Source organism: Aquarana catesbeiana, linkage group LG01 (genome assembly GCF_042186555.1).
Source record: "Aquarana catesbeiana isolate 2022-GZ linkage group LG01, ASM4218655v1, whole genome shotgun sequence".
NCBI classification, from domain to species: domain Eukaryota; kingdom Metazoa; phylum Chordata; class Amphibia; order Anura; family Ranidae; genus Aquarana; species Aquarana catesbeiana.
The window spans coordinates 538,889,279-538,910,581 of NC_133324.1; the positions used below are offsets into that span (position 1 = coordinate 538,889,279).

At 46.0% G+C, this 21,303-nt stretch overlaps 1 protein-coding gene across 3 annotated transcripts in view; it reads right to left on the reverse strand.

The window, feature by feature from the left end:
- KDM4B (lysine demethylase 4B) overlaps positions 1-21,303 on the reverse strand; it is a 566,075-nt gene that overhangs the window by 146,397 nt on the left and 398,375 nt on the right. For 2 of the 3 annotated variants that reach the window (XM_073594890.1, XM_073594882.1), the window contains exons 14-16: positions 9,466-9,644; positions 9,134-9,320; positions 8,943-9,019 (exon numbers count right to left, since the gene is read on the reverse strand). In XM_073594890.1, coding sequence (XP_073450991.1) covers positions 8,943-9,019; positions 9,134-9,320; positions 9,466-9,644 — 443 coding nt within the window. Of the gene's footprint in view, positions 1-8,942; positions 9,020-9,133; positions 9,321-9,465; positions 9,645-21,303 lie in introns of those variants that run through there. The other variant, XR_012235533.1, reaches the window with a different exon arrangement.

A 21,303-nucleotide genomic window follows, 5' to 3' on the forward strand; every position in this document is an offset into this window, starting at 1 on the left:
TTTACACATCCAGAGTATTACAATAAGGTGCTCTCTCCACATGAAAAAAAGAAAGTGATCCAATAGTGCAGTAACGTAATGAAATTTATTAACATAACACTCTCCTCCACCATTGAACTCACATCTTAAAAAAATCACATCAAGCAAAGAAGCACAGCACAGCAGACTATCACAGCAATAACTCCAAACGATAGAAAAGGAAACTCCCAGGCCAGCCCAGCAGAAAAAAATACTCCAGGGGTGAGATTCACCACTTGACCGCCAAGAGGAGCTAGACGCAGCCCACGTGCTGCCGACCAGAGTCCCCAAGACCACCCCCGCACCATCATAGAAAAGCAAGATGGCCGCCACCACTGGCAAAATAGCCATCTAATACTACCCTAACTGGCTCCCATAACAAGTACAGGAAAAGGTGTCCTACAAGATGGCCACCCTGCCTGCCTCTAACATGGCCACTGGAATCACGGGCAAGATAGCAACCGCAGCTCCAAGGATGTGACCGCTAGTCGCCCAGATCCTCATGGGGGCTGCAACAAGGCTTTCTGGACCCCAAGGGGGAAATGGCAGCAACACATCCCCCTACCCAAGGGCGCCCAAGGGGAATCCAGGTTGTGCAGATGCCTGAACAGGTAGGTAGAAAGGGAACAAGCTCAGTTGGAGGAGGCAGGAGGGATGCAAGAAGCTAGAGGAGGAGGGGGGCCCCTGAAAGACAGACCAACCCCAGGAGGTACCCACACCTTATGCCACATATGGAGAGGAGGGCATCTACTTAACAGTTCAGCGAAGCATGCAGGTAAGGCTCCCATTACAGGCCCTTCTCTCCAAAGTGGAGTTTGACATTCAGGGTAACACAGTGACATGGACTGTGGCGCCCAGTCATACATGTCCCTGCTAAACGTTCAACACTGGCTGCCCCAATTCAGGATGGGGCGGTCACAGCCGACCCAGTGCATAGCTAAAGGTCTGTGTGTGCTTGCTGGACAGACTGGGAGTGACCTCTGGATCTAGTTTCTCCAGCCTGCCACCACCCAGTCCGGCTGTCCATAGAAGATCTCTGCAGAAAAAAATCCAGAAAAAAGGAATAAAACACTAAAAAAGCTTGTGGAAGCACAAGTCTAGCAGGGAACCAGGTCCTTACCCCTGAACAACGAGGACAACAATCCTGAAGGGGGATTTATACCTAGAGATGGCTGCCCATAGGAGGTGCCAAGTTTTTTTTTCAGACTAGTGTCAGTATAAAACCCTGCTGGTCAAGAATTAAAAGGGCATAAGGGGGGAGGGTTTGAACGCCGATGCAGATGACCGCTCAGTAGCTCGTCTCTAATCCAGGACACCTCACAAGACAGCCTAACAGCCGCACAGAGCTGGGTTCTAGCTGCAAATATCACCCCTCAGCTCGGACGAAGACATAAATGTCAGCAATAAACTGCAGAGGCAGCTACAAGCCAGGGAACAGGGAAGATGGATTTCTTCCCTCAGCACGGCGCTTCAGCTGCCAAGATGACACGGCGGCCTCCCCCCGAGCTACACACACCAGAGCATGGCCCTGCACACATCCATCATACCCAGCGGATGCATGGACACGGCTCAAACAAGGGAGCAGTCTGCTGTGCTCCCTTGTTCCTCCTCCTCAAGCCTGGCCAAAGTGAAGCCCAAACTGCAGAGTGATGACATGGCTCAGGAGGTAAGTGCTACAGACACCTCATTAGCGGATACAAGTGAGTTGCAGGACTCCATCTTGGCATTCCTCACATCAAAAAAGCCAGTTATGGATACAACTTTAAAAGATATGTTAGTATCCCTGCGCACTACCATTCATATGACACTGGCACAACAATTTAACAATTTAAGTTGTCAGCGTCTCACATTGAAACTAACAGGGGCGAATTTCCCACCACTTTCAATGAGTTAATATACTCCCACAATGAAAGGGATGAAGAGGTGCACTGGATTAAAACCAAATTGGCAGATCTGGACGACAGATCCAGACACAAGAACGTTAAAATTCTGGGAATTCATGAATCTGTGAAACCTCAGATCTAAAAACCTACTTTACCAATATATTAAAGGAAGCTCTCCCTGATGCGCCCCTGGAAGAATTACTAATTGACTGTATACACAGGTTACCAAAATCCAAGCACATTCCAGACACTGTGCCAAGAGATACAATAGCTATAATCCATTTTTATCATACAAAAGAGAAGCTCCTGGTGGTCGCCAGAAACAGAGAAAAGCTCCCACAGGGCATGCGGGATCTCTTCGTTTTTGCAGATCTATCAGCTTATACTATGCAACAAAGAAGACAGTTGGCTTCTATCACTAAACCTCTACACAACCATCATATTCCATTCCGCTGGTTATACCCAGCAAAGCCACTGCTAATAAAAGGCAAAGCTACCTACATGATCCCGTCAGTGAAGGAGGCCCTGAGACTCTTGAGGGAGTGGAAAATACTGGATCCCCAGCATCCCAGACATGCTACCTCACCAAGTTCCTCCAGGGTGTCTCCTGCTGGTTCAGATGTAGAAGCGCATAATCACACTTATGATTCCTAAAGTTCTGGTGAACCTATAGAAAATTTTTGCTTTTAGCTGGTTTAATTAGCGGTGCCTACTTCGCTCAGATTCCGTTGCGGATCGTCAGTTTTTACATTAGTTAGCCCTGCACAGGTCTTGTGGCTAGTGCAGGCCTACATTGTTCTTTCTTTTGTTTACACTTTGTCCTTTCACTTTACTGACTGTTCGGTGTACCTTGGACCACCTGTGTCTGCCTCTAACAAGAGGTGAGAACTTACCTGGTTTACCCCTTCTAAGACAGTCTTGTCTGAAACTAAGGGGGAGAAGTTACCCCGCTTGATTGCAATCACATTTGTTTGACTGGCCCTACCCCATGGCCTTCAAAATTTCTTAATTTAAAGTGGTTGTGAACCCACTATACTATGATCATGCCATCTCCTCTGTTATAGAACGCTATGTGTCCCTCTGCTGTATAAAACAAATGCCGATTATGTCTTATATCAGAGCGTCTCCCGACGCTCACGTGACGACTCGGCTCTCTCCTCTGCCCGGCTGACAGCTATAGCAGGCAGGGTAGAACACTGAGAAGAAATTAGGTGTGGGTGCGGCGCTGTTCTTGTTTTATGGAAAAGTGTTATGACACTGTGATAACATGTTAAGGTCACCTCTGATAGGTGAGTGAAAGTGTAAAAATGCTGGTTGATAAAAATTCTTGAAAAACTTTATCCCAAAAAAGAAGTAACAACCAAAAGTGATTTTACATAAAAATAGAAAATGATGTATATGTAATTTGCTTCAGACAGTGGCTGATCCTATGCAACTCACTGTCTACCATGTGATGCTGTTATATCAAAATATGCCCATGTGTTCATACCGTGCATTGATATAAAGTGCTAAGGTGAGTGGAAGGGAAAAGAGAAGGGGGGGGGAAGAAGGGGGGGGGGGAATGGAAGGGAAAGGGGGGAGGGGGAAAAATCCAATCAATGGTAAAGTGACTTGTGCTCAAAATAACAATTGTTAATCAGAAAAAACAATGTTGCTTTGAATAGTCTTAATTATAGTGCACAGGTGATAGTTATGCTTGAAAGCTTGTTCCTCTTGGTAAACAATATTACTCAATACAATCTTCTTATTCCAGTGTTCATTAGTGAGAGTGCTTGATATTCATGCTCTAATGCCCCGTACACACGGTCGGATTTTCCGATGGAAAATGTCCGATCGGAGCGTGTTGTCGGAAATTCCGACCGTATGTGGGCTCCATCGGACATTTTCCATCGGATCTTCCGACACACAAAGTTTGAGAGCAGGCTATAAAATTTTCCGACAACAAAATCCGTTGTCGGAAATTCCGATCGTGTGTACACAAATCCGACGGACAAAGTGCCACGCATGCTCAGAATAAATAAAGAGATGAAAGCTATTGGCCACTGCCCCGTTTATAGTCCCGACGTACGTGTTTTACGTCACCGCATTTAGAACGATCGGATTTTCCGACAACTTTGTGTGACTGTGTGTATGCAAGACAAGTTTGAGCCAACATCTGTCGGAAAAAATCCTAGGATTTTGTTGTCAGAATGTCCGAACAAAGTCCGACCGTGTGTACGGGGCATTACTGTGCAAACACTGACCGGATACTTTCACCCCTGCAGGGGTTTTGCGTGGTCACAGTTTATGCCACTGTGTAGCAGTTCCTGGCAATCCCGGATCGTGTTATGTTAAAATAAAAGAGAAGGGGTGCCCATAGCATAAAAACGTTTAAAACCTTTATTCCAAAAGTAACAGAATGGTAATCACATTATACAAGTTCAATTCAAGCCTAAAAGATCTGAGTTTAAACCGTCAAACAATCCTGTATTAGTTGGGAGATGACGCATGACGTTGGTCAGGCCACGCCCTGCGCGTTTTGTCATTGGACATCTACGGGAGTGCTAGACATCCCGTAGCATAACTATCACCTGTGCACTATAATTAAGACTATTCAAAGCAACATTGTTTTTTCTGATTAACACTTGCTATTTTGAGCACAAGTCACTTTACCATTGATTGGATTTTTCCCCCTCCTCCTTTCCCTTCCATTTCCCTCTCCCCCCCTTCCTTTTTCCCTTCCACTCACCTTAACACTTTATATCAATGCACGGTATGAACACATGGGCATATTTTGATATAACAGCATCACATGGTAGAAAGTGAGCTGCATAAAATCAGCCACTGTCTGAAGCAAATTACATATACATCATTTTCTATTTTTATGTAAAATCACTTTTGGTTGTTACTTCTTTTTTGGGATAAAGTTTTTCAAGAATTTTTATCAACCAGCATTTTTACACTTTCACAGTTCAGCTTTTTCCACTTCGGTGGTGACTGCATTTGTGGAGGCAGCAGTTCTGAACCACTTTTTTACCTATCCCCATTGTGCGGATTCATCTTTATTTTCCTATTCAGGGTAGAGCACTGCTGCTGTCAGCCGGCGAGGAGGGGAAAAGAGGAGAGAGAGCCGAGGAGTCACGTGAGCGCTGGGAGACACAGAGATGGTATAATCGGCATTTTTTTAATACAGCACAGGGAAACATAGCTTTATATAACAGAGGGGATGGCATGATCATAGTATAGATAAGAGAGCAGCAATGCGCCAAAAAATTTTAGGCTGATTTTGCTACTAAATGTAGATGTAAAGTTATATGCTAAATTGATAGCAAACAGATCAGCCAAACTTCTACCCAAATTAGTGAAACAGGACTAGGTGCGTTTTGTACTGGGCCGCCTGGCCCCAGATGCTACTAAAAGAATGATTAACCTCATCCACTTGACGGAGAAATCAAAAAAGCCTCTGCTCAATGCCCTGGATGCAGAGAAGGCTTTTGACAGGATACACTGGGGTTACCTTTACAAAGTCTTAAATAAGTTTGGCATAAGTGGTCACATACATTCAGCCATTTCAGCTCTGTACTCTAAGCCTCCTGCTCACTTTTTTCTTCAGCTGGTATGTGCTCAACAGCATTTGAAATAGCTAATGGGACAAGGCAGGGGGTGTCCCCTCTCATCATTGATATTTGCTCTACTCAAGGAACCATTAGCAGAGAAAATTAGATCTCATCCTGCAATTCAAGGAATTTTACCCCATGGAGTTCAGCACACTATCACATTGTTTGTGGACTATGTAATATTGTCCCTAACAGACTCACTCCACTTCCCCTCCTGGTAGTCCACAATATCTTCGACCAATTCAACAAAGTCTCTTATCATAAAACAAATGCATCTAAATCCCAAATCTTAGGACTAGGCGTAGATGACGATACAAAATCTATACTGGAGGCTAAGTTTCCCTTCCAATGGGCCTCCAACACCCTACAATATTTTGTTATCAAGTTAACCTCCCGAACAGCTGACCTATATAACACCAATTACCTACCTCTTGTCACTGATGTAGAACAAGAACTATCCCGTTTTAAAAAAAAATGGACCTCTCCTGGTCTGGGAGACTCACTGCATATAAAATGTTACCGTTACCAAAATATTACACTATTTTAGAAGGCTGCCTATTCATATTCCAAACTCATTTTTCTAGTATAGGGAAAAAAACTTTAAAGGTCATCCAACGATATCCGCAACACTGACAAGCTTGGCGGGAATCCATGTCCCATTTTGATGCCTCTGCCAAATGCGAGATAGTTTCTATCCCTCTTGACTCATTAATTTCTCCAGATTTCACTTTCACAAAATGCAAAGATAAAGGCCTTATTACCATTAATGACAAAGAGTGGTAGGGGGCTCCACCCATTTGAAGTTCTTGTCCAACAGTATTCACTGCCGAGAGAGTGATATACATATATATGGCTTTCGCACTTGCTAGCAAGCAAATCTCTATCCTCAGAACTGGTTCCATCCCAGGCCTTGACAAACCCCAGATGTAAAGGAATCACACTGTTCTATGGCTTGATGCATGCCAAATGCACATTTGTGAAAACAACACAACTATCTAAGTGGGAAAGGGACCTTACCTGCTCCTGCTCCGATTTCCAATGGGTGAAAGTAATTAATTGCAAATACCAATATTCACAACGCTTCTGCTGAGAGATGGCGCAGAAATTACATCAGAGGTGGTATTTTACCCCTTATTTATTCAAAATTCTCCCCAGAAGCTTCCAGCGATTACTGGAGAGGGTGCGGAAACATTGGCACACTGCTCCATATGACCTGGTCTTGTCTTCATCTCTGCAGTTTTTGGACCGAAGATTTTAAATTAATTTCAAGCATTACATAAATTATTCTCAAACCTAATGTGGTACAGACTATCCTTAGCATAAACACCCCCACTATTCCAAAATCTTTACATCCAATATGCATGCAGGTTCTACACGCAGCTAGGGCAGCAATTATGAGAAAATGGGAAACTAAATAAGTTCTTGGGGTGAGGGAGGTGATTAAGCAGGTTGATGAAATACATACATATAAACAAATTATGCCATATAAAGAGGGTCGAATGGTACAGTTTGTATATCAATGGCAACCCTGGTGTTCCTACCTTAAAGATAGGAACAATACAAGGTCCTATGAGCTATTTGACACACAAGAGGGATCCTATGGTACACCAATGCTTCCCGAAGTAAACTGTTTCTTCAAGTTAAAGTGATTGTTATTTTTATTGAGAAAAAAAACTTTACAAACATGTTATACTTACCTGCTCTGTACAGTGGTTTTGCACAGAGCAGCCCAGATACTCCGCTTCTTGGGTGCCTCTTCTGTGCTCCTTGCCCCCTCTCCCTCCTGTCGAGTGCCCCCACAGCAAGCAGCTTGATATGTGGGCACCCAAACTGAGTCACAGCTCTCTGTGTCCATTGAGACAAGGAGCTGCGACTCCGGCCTCGCCCCCGCTCTCTCCCGATTGGCTTACTGACTTTGACAGCACTGGAAGGCAATGGCGCTGCTGCTGTGTCTCAGTCAATGAGAAGGGAGAATCTCGGACGGCCGAGACACTCAGACATCGCTGGACAGAGATGGGGCTCAGATAAGTATTAGGGGGGCTGAGGGGGACTGCTGCACACAGAAGGCTTTTTATCTTAATGCATAGAATGTATTAAGATAAAAAACCTTCTGACTTTACAACCCCTTTAAGTCTTCTAATGTTATCTAGTTCTTCTGATCTGTAAACTCAAGTTACAGTGGTGAACGTGTACCCATACATGTCAACATCTAAGCACAATATACAAAGAAACATGAACTGACTATGGGACTTTAGATGAGGCGCAACACACTCAATAATAAAATCCATATAGTCAAGCAGATAGGTCAATATATACATATTAATTTATTAATTCCGTAGCCACAGTGTTTCAAAAATCAATCCATAATAGGTGTGAACTTGCATATATGTAACCCGAAGCGTTTCGTGACATAGCGTCACTTCCTCAGGGGTTGATGAACACGCAAATGTTTATAAAGTATCTAAAGTACAATACTACTGAGTACTAATATTCTATTAAATTCTTTGTTGTAGTCTGATCAGGTTATAGGCTGGTTGGTCTGCACCCAGATGGCATAATCTATATAGGTATATAATTATTAAGCAACATATTATGAATGCTTACTTATATTTGTGTACTATATATATCCAGGTACAACAGAAAGAAATGTATACTATACACCTTTCCATATCTGCTGGACTAATTACTGTGTTTGCACTTTTCTTCTTCTGTATGGTCTCTGAAAAAACCTTAATAAAAATGTGGTGAGAAAAAACAAAAAAACTTAAAAAGTGTTACTAAACCCAGTAATATGAAAATAGTTCATCCGCCCCCACCAGGGCCCACAGCTTATAAGTCATCTTTTTACATTAAAATACTGCCACTATATACCTTTTTGAATGATCTGTATACCATGGCTACATGATAAACTGCACAGTTTCTCCAGTGCTGAGAGTTCAGGTAGGAGGAGATTTCCACTGCAACCTGTATACACGCCCACATGTATGATGTCAATATCACGTGACCTGCCTAATGCTGAGAACAAGTAAATGTTCTCTCCTGCATAAAAGACACAACGGAGCATGTGCAGGTTGGCTACCCTGCGCCTGTGTTAGCTAGCCTTCCCCAGATAGACAGTGCAGGAGGGGGAGGATCTTTGCATACAGGATAAAACAGCCTTTTTACACAATGCAGAGGATTAACCCCTTAAGTTCCACAGTGAGTATAACAAGCATGCTATGCTGCATATACAGACTGATTTTACTGTTGTGGGTTTAGTAACACTTTAAGAGGGCTGTGTCCATCAATGAATGTAAGAAGAAAATGGTATTTTATCCAATTCTTAATAAAAAGGATGTGCTTCATAACATTGTTTACAGTTACATATTCTGGCTGTGTACGATTAGAAAGTTTCATTTAGCTGGATTGTTTAGTGACATTTAACAAGGGCTGTAATTTTACTCACAGCACTCCATGCACTGGCAGTACACCGTGAACAGGTCCAGTTCTCCTTAACCAAATCAGGGTGGATTCCATAACAACCTATAAAACAATGCCCCAAAAGGTCTGTGAGTTGAAAAGTGTTTCCCTAACGTAAGATAAGTCATATGAGGAACAGATTATTAAGTAAGAAAATAGTAAATGTAAGAAGCTCACTTGCATGGACTTGTAAAAAGCATTTGGCACACGATAGCAGGGGACTGGTATTATCTTCTCCAATATAAGTGTTGACTGGCAATGGATCCATACTACTCTCACTGGGGGTAAAACACATTTCAGGGACAGCTGGTTTTGTTCTTTGCCCTTGTTTTGAGAAGACCGAATCAGACAAGTGAGACACCTCCTGTTGACCATGATCACAGATGATTAGCAAGGGATCACAGCACCCAAATATAAAATCACAAGAATATATTGTGTTATTTGATCTAAATGTTAGAAACAAAGGAGCTTGTCATCACATTACAAATAAACAATACATTTCACATTACCTGAGGGAAAGGAGAGAAGAGAGAGCACACTGCACAGTATGGTTCTGTGAGAGCAGCCACTGAATTAAATTTTCTCTCTGCTAAAAAGTTTAAAGGCTTGTTCTTCCATAAATGTGACAAAAGGTTTGGTAAGGTTTCTGGATCCCCAGTCTCTTCCTCGCCAGAGAAAGGGATAGAATCTGAGAAACAAGACAGAAGGGATCAGGTTAGTGGCTTAGCAGAAATTACACTTCCTCTTGAACACATTGCTAAGTGATTTGAGGGTCTTAAAGCAGAACTCTAAAAAATTGGCCATTAAAAAAAAAGTAATTTGAAACTTGCCTGTAAATATATTTTTGAGAACAGTATAGGACACAGCCTTGATATTCGAAGACCCCAAATTATAATCTGGTACCTTCTGGTGACTCTGGACACTGGCAAAGCATCAGGTCATACCCCCTAGGCATACTCCTAAAAGCCTTCCTAACTCTAAGTTCTTTAGTAATCAATGCAGAGTACATAGTTACATAGTAGGTGAGGTTGAAAAAAGACACAAGTCCATCAAGTCCAACCTATGTGTGTGATTATGTGTCAGTATTTCATTACATATCCCTGTATATTGCGGTCATTCAGGTGATTATCTAATAGTTTCTTGAAGCTATCAATGCTCCCCGCTGAGACCACCGCCTGTGGAAGGGAATTCCACATCCTTGCCGCTCTTACAGTAAAGAACCCTCTACGTAGTTTAAGGTTAAACCTCTTTTCTTCTAATTGTAATGAGTGGCCACGAGTCTTATTAAACTCTCTTCTGCGAAAAAGTTTTATCCCTATTGTGGGGTCACCAGTACAGTATTTGTAAATTGAAATCATATCCCCTCTCAAGCGTCTCTTCTCCAGAGAGAATAAGTTCAGTGCTCGCAACCTTTCCTCATAACTAAGATCCTCCAGACCCTTTATTAGCTTTGTTGCCCTTCTTTGTACTCGCTCCATTTACATCCCTCCTGAGGACTGGTGCCCAGAACTGGACAGCATACTCCAGGTGCGGCCGGACCAGAGTCTTGTAGAGCGGGAGAATTATCGTTTTATCCCCCTTTTAATGCATGCCAATATTCTGTTTGCTTTATTAGCAGCAGCTTGGCATTGCATGCCATTGCTGAGCCTATCATCTACTAGGACCCCCAGGTCCTTTTCCATCCTAGATTCCCCCAGAGGTTCTCCCCCCGTGTATAGATTGCATTCATATTTTTGCCACCCAAATGCATTATTTTACATTTTTCTACATTGAACTTCATTTGTCATGTAGTCGCCCACCCCATTCATTTATTCAGGTCTTTTTGCAAGATTTCCACATCCTGCGGAGAAGTTATTGCCTTGCTTAGCTTAGTATCGTCTGCAAATACAGAGATTGAACTGTTTATCCCATCCTCCAGGTCGTTTATGAACAAATTAAATAGGATTGGTCCCAGCACAGAACCCTGGGGAACCCCACTACCCACCCCTGACCATTCTGAGTACTCCCCATTTATCACCACCCTCTGAACACGCCCTTGTAGAACAGAGTTAAAGTAAAGTATACAGAAAAAAAACCCCATTTTGTTCTGTACACTTCAACTATGTGATATTTATTGTTTGTCTTTATTTTTCCTGACAATAGTCATAATAAAGGGGGAGGCATTTACCCCGAAATGTGTTGGATTTTTACCTGTGAACGAAGTAACATATCCTCCCCAGTCATCCTGAAAAAGCCTGCGACAACAGGAAGTGGGCAAAACCAGACAGCAGCTTCCACACTACAGGGTCCATTACTCTCAGTATGCCTTATTATTGAGTACAGTGAGATGTATGGCGGGCGAGTGATTACTGCACATGTGTGGACTATCCTGCCAGAGTAGGAGTGAACAACAGCATACGCCAACAGAGCATCTTTGAGACCCCACTAAAGGGAATGAAAGCCACGACCAAGCCTTCCTTCCCATCACAGCCTACTGACAGGGAGTCTACATGCCCATGCGAGCATCTTAGTAGCTTGGGTCCTTATTCACCTGGACCGTATCATGCCAGGTTGACTGGTTGACCTGTCATGACTGGGGCTGTCTGCACGGTACTTGCAGAACAGACCATGTTTCTATTTCATGTTGGGAAACAACTTTCAGTATAGGATTGTATGGCCCATATATTTCCCCAGTGGTCTGGTCTGCATCAACTGCCAAATTTGATGATGCTCGAGCCTGTTTATCTTAGGGAATTGGTGTATTAACAGTGAATGCTGCTTTTTGCAGCCTTGGAACTGAACTATACTAACCCAGCAGTACACAGACTGAACTCCAACAACATCGAGGGATGGATTAATATCTCCCTGACTTAATTAAGCTGTTATATTGCGCAGTTATACATCTATTAAGTCACCACACTGGTGACACCTCACCATTGGTCACATGTATGCCAGCCCTCACTACACATGGTTTTGCTATATGGAGTGTGGGTTGAGTGACCTCATGTAATCTGGCACCTCATCCCTTGGGTTAGTAGAATACAAAGGAGGGGAATAGAATAGGGATTATAGTGGTGCCTTATACAGAAAATTGCAATGTTTTACTTAAAAATATATACATTTTATTATAAAGATAAGCAAAGATAACAGACATAAGGTGCATAAAATGTAAACAGAGTGATATACAGACAGTAATAATGGTATCCATATCACTCTGTCAACATGTCACCTCTAAATCCCCAACCCCTTATCTTTCACCTCTGCACCCTCTGGCTCCCCCAACAGCTCTTTTACCTCCCCCTCCAGCTCTGACCTCTGCAGAACATCCACAGCTGTCTCTCTGCAAGTGACAAGCTGCATCTTGTGGCAGGCAACATGGCAAGTGCCAAGCTGCATCTGAAGGTAGGTGACATGGCAAGTTACAAGCTGCATCTGATGGCAGGTGACAAGCTGCATCTGGTGGCAGGCGACATGGCAAGTGCCAAGCTTCATCTGGTGGCAGGCGACGTGGCAAGTGCCAAGCTGCATCTGGTGGCAGGCGACGTGGCAAGTGCCAAGCTGCATCTGGTGGCAGGCGGCGTGGCAAGTGCCAGGCTGCATCTGGTGGCAGGTGACGTGGCAAGTGACAGGCTGCATCTGGTAGCAGGTGATGTTGCAAGTGACAAGCTGCATCTGGTGGCAGATGACGTGGCAAGTGCCAAGTTGCATCTGGTGGCAGGCGACGGTGGCAGGTGATAGTCAGGGCTCCCACATATTCTGCATTATGGTGAGTTAATCTATATCATTTTATATTACAATGTGATAATAGATAAAGGTGATTTGGATGCCTGGTGCGATCAGACTGTACTAGAGAGCACTCTCACCACTCATAAGGAAGGAAACAAGAGACTGTCTCAGCAGGATCGAAAGAGAGATCATCTGCAAGTTCTATCCCTGTCTGACTTGAAATGGGTTTTTTCTGAATCACAGTACATGTCCGGAGACCCAGGAGAGGGCACCCTAGGACTGGTTTTTATACAGCATTACGCTATGTGGGCTCCCTCTTTCTCTTTCCATAATGAAATTTCGCCATAGTCAACAATAAAGACGGAGTTATCCTATACTGCTACACAGTGGCATATACTGTGGATGTGTGAGACCCCAAGAGGGGGTGGAGGATCTGGTGAGTGCAGTTACTATAGGAGCACGAATAAGGCACACACTGAGTGTTTATTCATTGAAAAGCCCACCAGAGTCAAAACGGATTCCTTCACTGGCACAACAGCACTTTTATTGCATATATCAGTCACGTGTTCACCTGTTTATTCACACTAGCACTTTGTATATTGATTTAATTGTTTGAACATATTGTATCTATGGTCATTTTAATAATAACAATGATTTACTGCATTTAATTTATCACATAAGCAAGTTGGAACATTACACATTGCACTTTCTATTCAGCCAGGCACACATTTCACATAGGAGTTTAATTGTATTTTTTAAATTTTATTATTTTTTATTTTTATTTTTTATTTTTGGTTTCAGATAGTCACAGTGCATCTGGCATTTTTTTGGCTTGAAGACACTCATTTAACAGGCACTATTTATTTCATATTTTTTCTCCCCACCTATAACTCCTTCCTCCTTCTTTGGGGAGTAGAACACACTTGAACCCAATCAGGTCTAGAACAGCGCCATATCTACTCCCTCCTCCTTTTTTCAATGTGATAATAGAAATAATGCGCTTTAATCATCCTCTCACCAGATCAACCATAGAGCAGTGAAGATTGAAGCGCCAACACCAGCCATTGTACTGACAAATTGTTCACAAAAAACGCTTAAGAAAAAGCCCTGGATAGAAGCTAGGGGTGCACATCTTCACTGGTCTCACAATTCGATTTGATAACGATTATCCTGTCCACGATTTTTCTCCAGTTGCAGAGGGATGGGGGGGGGGAATCAGAGGCAGAGGGAATGGGGGGGGGGGGGGGGGGGAATCAGAGGCAGAGGGAATGGGGGGGGAAATCAGAGGCAGAGGGAATGGGGGGGGGGGAAATCAGAGGCAGAGGGAATGGGGGGGGATCAGAGGCAGAGGGAATGGGGGGGGATCAGAGGCAGAGGGGGGAATGGGGGGGGATCAGAGGCAGAGGGGGGAATGGGGGGGGATCAGAGGCAGAGGGGGGAATGGGGGGGTATCAGAGGCAGAGGGAATGGGGGGGGGGGGAATCAGAGGCAGAGGGAATGGGGGGGGGGAAATCAGAGGCAGAGGGAATGGGGGGGGGAATCAGAGGCAGAGGGAATGGGGGGGGGGAATCAGAGGCAGAGGGAATGGGGGGGGGGAATCAGAGGCAGAGGGAATGGGGGGGGGAATCAGAGGCAGAGGGAATGGGGGGGAATCAGAGGCAGAGGGAATGGGGGGGGGGGAATCAGAGGCAGAGGGAATGGGGGGGGGGGAATCAGAGGCAGAGGGAATGGGGGGGGATCAGAGGCAGAGGGAATGGGGGGGGGAATCAGAGGCAGAGGGAATGGGGGGAGGGGATCAGAGGCAGAGGGAATGGGGGGGGGGATCAGAGGCAGAGGGAATGGGGGGGGGATCAGAGGCAGAGGGAATGGGGGGGGAGATCAGAGGCAGAGGGAATGGGGGGGGAGATCAGAGGCAAGAGGGAATGGGGGGGGGGAGATTAGAGGCAAGAGGGAATGGGGGGGAGAGATCAGAGGCAAGAGGGAATGGGGGGGAATCAGAGGCAGAGGGAATGGGGGGGGGGATCAGAGGCAGAGGGAATGGGGGGGGAATCAGAGGCAGAGGGAATGGGTGGAATGGGGGGGATCAGAGGGATGGGGGGAAAATGAAAGGGATCGGGGGGAGGAATGAGAGGGATCGGGGGGGGGGAATGAGAGGGATCGGGGGGGGGGGGAATGAGAGGGATCGGGGGGGGGGAATGAGAGGGATCGGGGGGGGGGGAATGAGAGGGATCGGGGGGGGGGAGAATGAGAGGGATGGGGGGGGGAATGAGAGGGATGGGGGGGGGAATGAGAGGGATCGGGGGGGGAATCAGAGGGATGGGGGGGAAATCAGAGGCAGAGGTATGGGGGGGAAATCAGAGGCAGAGGGATGGGGGGGGGAATCAGAGGCAGAGGGATGGGGGGGGGGGAATCAGAGGCAGAGGGATGGGGGGGAATCAGAGGCAGAGGGAATGGGGGGAGATCAGAGGCAGAGGGAATGGGGGGAGATCAGAGGCAGAGGGAATGGGGGGGGGGAATCAGAGGCAGAGGGAATGGGGGGGGAATCAGAGGCAGAGGGAATGGGGGGGATCAGAGGGATCGGGGGGGGGGAAATGAGAGGGATCGGGGGGGGGGAATGAGAGGGATCGGGGGAGGGGGAAATCAGAGGGATGGGGGGGAAATCAGAGGCAGAGGGATGGGGGGGGAAATCAGAGGCAGAGGGATGGGGGGGGAATCAGAGGCAGAGGGATGGGGGGGGGAATCAGAGGCAGAGGGATGGGGGGGGGGAATCAGAGGCAGAGGGATGGGGGGGGGGGGAATCAGAGGCAGAGGGATGGGGGGGGAAATCAGAGGCAGAGGGAATGGGGGGGAATCAGAGGCAGAGGGATGGGGGGGGGAATCAGAGGCAGAGGGATGGGGGGGAATCAGTGGCCGAGGGATGGGGGGGAATCAGTGGCCGTGGGATGGGGGGGGAAATCAGAGGCAGAGGGAATGGGGGGGGGGATCAGTGGCCGAGGGATGGTGGGATCAGTGGCCGAGGGATGGTGGGATTAGTGGGCCGAGGGATGGTGGGGATCAGTGGCCGAGGGATGGTGGGGATATGTGGCCGAGGGATGGTGGGGATATGTGGCCGAGGGATGGTGGGGATCAGTGGCCGAGGGATGGTGGGGATCAGTGGCCGAGGGATGGTGGGGATCAGTGGCCGAGGGATGGATGGGATTCAGGCAGAAGGGTGATGGCAGTGGAGGGATGGGATCAATGACACTGGCACTCACCAGCTCTGTGTCAGTCGATTCCCACTCCTCCATGCTGCTCAGTGTGTTTTCTCCTTTCGGTGCCTCCAGTGAAGCTTCTTCTGATGTCGGATCTCCTCGAGCTCCTCCCCCCTGCACTGTGATGGCTGTCAGCTCATCAGCTGACTTTCTGCTTCAGTGAAGGGGAGGGAGCTTTATACACCATGCAGGCTCTGCCTCTATTTCTCCTGGAGAGGAAGAGCAACTCACGGAGCGACGGAAGACGTCATCAGAGATCGATTTGGTCGACTCGCAGCATCGTTAACGTCAGAATCACGATGCATCGATGCTGCGATTATATTCAACACCCCTAATAGAAGCATAGAAAGGTTGAGAGAAGGGGAGAGTTTGTTCCATAATAACAGAATGTTGTGTTGGGGAGGTCTTAAATGAAATTTGGTGAATAGAACAGCCCAAAGAAGACCACCATGAACCAGAATCTAAGGCCGGAGTGTGAGATCTGAGAGAGACTAGTTTGTTTTCTAGAAGAACGACCTTTACTTGGGCTTTGTCTAGAACAGGGGTAGACAACTCCCGGCACTGGTGCGGCAAGCGGCACACGAAGCCTCTTTTGAAGGCACTCAACTCCCTCCCCATCAGCAGAGCAGTGCAAGGAAGTGTCAGTGAGACACTTATGCGTTCCAATTTCAGAATTCCCCATGCTGCTCCTGCACTGAGGGGGAGGCACTGTGCCATCTTTTACACATCATTGTAAAATATGGGAAACATTGTTTGGTTCTCTAACTTTGCTGTAGTTGCGATCATCAGCTTTTGTGATGGGGGGGAGAGATTGGGTGAAGTTCTGCTTGGTGGGGCAGATGTGCAGGGAGGTACAGTGGTGGGGCAGATGTGTAGGAGGTATAGTGGTGGGAGGGAGGAGAAGGGGGTTCAGCGGTAGGACAGAAAAGCAGGGGGGTACAGTGATGGGGCAGATGAGCAGGGGGTTACAGTGGTGGGACAGATGAGCGGGGGGGGGGGGGGGTCAGTGTTGGGCCAGATGAGAAGAGGGTTACAGTGGTGGGAAAGATGAGCAGGGGGAGTTCAGTGTTAGAGTAGTGCTGCACGATTAATCGTTAAGAATCATTATTGCGATTTTTTCCCCATTGCGATCTTGAAAAAAGTATTTCCCGATTCTTTCTATGCAGAGAATTCTCTCTGCTCTGCTAAAGCCGACAGTTGTCAAAAGAAAGGGGGAATAAAAAAAAAAAAACGGGCAGTCTGCCAAGAATCACAACATTCTTTAGCAGTGGAACTTAAGTATACACATTGTAATGATTTGTCCTTTAGGTCAAAGGAATACACTTTGGTGTGAAAATGAGGGAACTTAAACACTAAACCTTTTACTGACATTTGTTGGTTTCACGTTAAAATCATTTTTTTTGCTAGAAAATTACTTAGAATCCCCAAACATTATAGATGTATATTTTTTTTAGTAGAGAATAAAATGGTGGTTGTTGCAATATTTTATGTCACACTGTATTTGCGCAGTCGTTCAATGCAATTTTTGGGGAAAAAATTACACTTTAATGAATTAAAAAAAAAAAAAAAAAAAAAAAAACTAAAGTTAAAGTTAGCCCAATTTTTTTTGTATATTGTGAAAGATTTTACGCCGCGAGAATCGTGATCTTTTTATTCTAAGCAAATAAAATCGTGATTCTCATTTTGGCCAGAATCGTGCAGCTCTAGGGCAGAAGAAAAAGGAGGAACATTGCTGGGACAGATGAGCAGTGGGTTACAGCAGTGGGGCAGAGGAGCAGGAGGGTACAGAGGTGTGGCAGATGTGCAGAGGAGAAAGGAGGTACATCAGTGGAACACATGAGCAGGGGGTTACAGTGGTGGGGCAGAAGAGCAGGGGATACAGTGGAGGGACAGATGTGCAGTGGTTACAGTGGTGGGGCAGATGAGCAGATAAGTTCAGTGTTAGGTCAGATGAGAAGATGATTCAGCGTTGAGACAAAACAGCATGGGGGTACGGCGTGGAGCAGATGATAAAGGGGGAACATTGGTGAGGGAGATGAGCAGGGGGTTACAGAGGAGCAGGGTGGTACAGTAGTGGGACAGAAGTGCAGGGTGGTACAGTGGTGGGGCAGATGTGCAGGGGTATACATTGGTGGGGCAGATGAGCAGGGGGTTATAGTGGTGGGATAGAAGAGCAGGGTGGTACAGTGGTGGGACAGAAGAGCAGGGTGGTACAGTGGTGGGACAGAAGAGCAGGGTGGTACAGTGGTGGGACAGAAGAGCAGGGTGTACAGTGGTGGGGCAGATGTACAGGGGGTACAGTGGTGGGGCAGATGTACAGGGGGTACAGTGGTGGGGCAGATGTACAGGGGGTTACAGTGGTGGGGATCTGACGCTCGCGGCGATAACTCACATGCATTTTTTTTTTTTTTTTTAAATGTTAGCTTTATTTTATTTTTACACTGTTCCTTTCATTATTTTTCTCATTTTCATTGTTATCACAGGGAATGTAAATATCCCCTATGATAGCAAAAGGAAATGACGGGTACTCTTTTCAAAAATGTGGGGTCTATTAGACTCTAGACTTCTCCTCAGCCCTTAAAGCATCTGACCACACCAAGATCAATGTGATAAGATGCTTTCCCAATGGTGATGTTAACCACTTGCTGCCCGCCATATAGCAAAAGGACGTCGGCAAAGTGGTTTAGTTATCCTGATCGGACGTCATATGACGTGATCAGGACAACGAGCCGGCACCTGCCCGCAGCGATCGGTGGTGCGGACTGTCAGTCTAAAACACCCCAACTCCGATCTAGGAAAAGAGTCTGATGGAGATTCTTTACCACATGATTATCTGTGTCCAATCACAGCTGATCACGGTGAAAACAGGAAAAGCTGTGTATTGGCTTTTCCTTACTCGCCTCTGTCAGACGCGAGTAGAGGAGAGCCGATCGGCTGCTCCTCTGATAAGAGGGGTCTGAGCGGATTGATTATCAGCGCAGCCCCCCGCAAGGATGCCCACCCAGGACCACCAGGGATGCCCACCACTTGTAACCAACAGGTATGCCACCCATGGACACCAGGGATGCCAATCAGTGCCCATCACTAATGCCTGCCAGTGCCTGCCAATCAGTGATGCCCATCAGTGCCATCTATCAGGGTACATCAGTGCCACCTAACAGTGCCGCCTATGCATGCCCACCAGTGCCGCCTATGCATGCCCATCAGTGCCGCCTATGCATGCCCATCAGTGCTGCATATCAGTGCCACCCATCAGTGCCGCATATTAGTACCCATCATTAACCATCAGTGCCAACTCATCGGTGCCCGTCAGTGCAGCCTCATCAGTGCTCATCAGCAAAGGAGGAAACTTACTTATTTACAAAGTTTTGTAAAAACGAAAAAAAAACAAAAAAAAAACCTTTCAAAATTTTCGGTATTTTTTTTTTATTTGTTTAGCAGAAAATAAAAATCCAAGAGGTGATCAAATACCACCAAAAGAAAGCTCTATTTGTGGGAATAAAATTATAAAAACTTTGTTTGGGTACAGTGTAGCATGAACGCGCAATTGTCATTCAAAAAGCGACAGCGCTGAAAGCTGAAAATTGGCTTGGGCAGGAAGGGGGGGAAGTGCCCTGTATTGAAGTGGTTAATATCCGGCAAAACCGAAGTCATGAAATGCTTGTAGCTTACGGTTTCTTAGGCCATAGATATGATTGAAGCCGTTCTGGTCTCCAATCAGCTCTATGGTCAGCCGGCGGAACCACCGCCTGCATTCTCAGGTTCCCCGGTGGGACAGGAGAGCCCGAGAAAACCATGGAAGATGGCAGGAGGGGACGTTCCCTCCCACTGCTTGTAAAAACAGTTTAGCAGGTAATTCGCTGCTAGGATTGCTTTTACATGAAAGCCGACCACCGGCTGAAAAAAACAACACCAAGATGATACCTAAACCTGTTGGCATCATTCCGGTATAACTACTCAAAGTCCAGCAACATACCAGTACATCGCTGGTCCTTGTTGGGCATATATTGTAATGTTCTTTTTTTTTTTCCATGCAGCCTGTGGGCTGAACAAAAAAAAAAAGAGAACCTAACAGATTTCTCCATTCACATCCATTGATCGGTGGTATGCCCACCATTAGAACACCACCCTGCATCCACCAACTTCTAATGATGGGCATACAAAAAATATTAAAATATATGCTGAAGCATAGGGGCAATCCGCACCTAATGTGCACCCCTGCCCCTATGCTTTGGCATATATGCTCTTTTTAAAAATTTTTTAAACTGTTTTAATCACCTTTTACAGCGATGGAGTCACAGATTTACGGATTGCGAGAGCAAACCCTGTTGCTGTCAAAATAAATAAATCCATTATGATTTTTTTTACACTTTTATTAGAACTTTGAACGTTCCAGCTTAGGGGCTCTCAAAATGTGATGGCCATCTCATCTTTCAAGACCCTGTGTGATAGTGTGCCCTAGGACTGTGCCATGCTGTACCCTATGCTAATACTCCACTAGTGTGTGGTAGCACTGGAAACAGTCCCTGATGCAGAGACCAGGTTGGTCAGGACAGGAGGGACAATAATAGCGGGTGTCACGCCTATGTCCGTGTTTTCTACAGACATGACATCTACTTTGGGGTGCTCTTTGGGTAGGAGTACAAGGGAGGACATCTGGAAAAAATGCCTCTCATGCAGCCGGCTCACTGCATTTGGATTAGAAATATGGGCCACAGCACCTGTTGGATACAGAAGGGCTGTGATGATCTCTTCCTAGAATTTTAGGAAGGATCCAGTTCGTCCAGATGCTTTGTACAGTACATAAGCGTTGAATAGAGCCAATTGGAATAAGTATACAGACACTTTTAGACCAGCGTCTGGCCTTAGGGACAATTAAGTACGGTGTCATCATCTGGTTGTTGAAGATCGTCCCTCCCATTTTAAGGTTGTATTTGTGGACACAGAGGGGCTTCTTAACACCACCAGTCGCCGTAGTAATTTTGACTGCCGTGTCTGCGTGAATGGAAGACAGAACGAAAATGTTCCGTTGGTCCTTCCATCTGCCGGCAAGCAATTCGTTGGACCTCAAGCAGGCTCTCTCCCCCCCGTCTAAGTCAGGTATCTACAAGCCGTTGGGGAAAGCCATAGCGATTTGATCGCACGGTGCCACAAGTGCCAATTTGTAATTGATGTCTAAAAAGCAGCACGCTTGTATAAAATATTATCTACGTATAAATGGTACCCCATTCCGAACAAGGGTGACACCAAGTCGGAAACAATCCTGCCGCTGCTCCCCATGTAGTCTGGGCAGTTGGGGGGCTCCACACTCCTATCTTTTCCCTTGTAAACCAGGAAACGATATGTATAGCCTTGTTGCCCTGTCAAAGAGCTTATACATCTTGTCCCCAT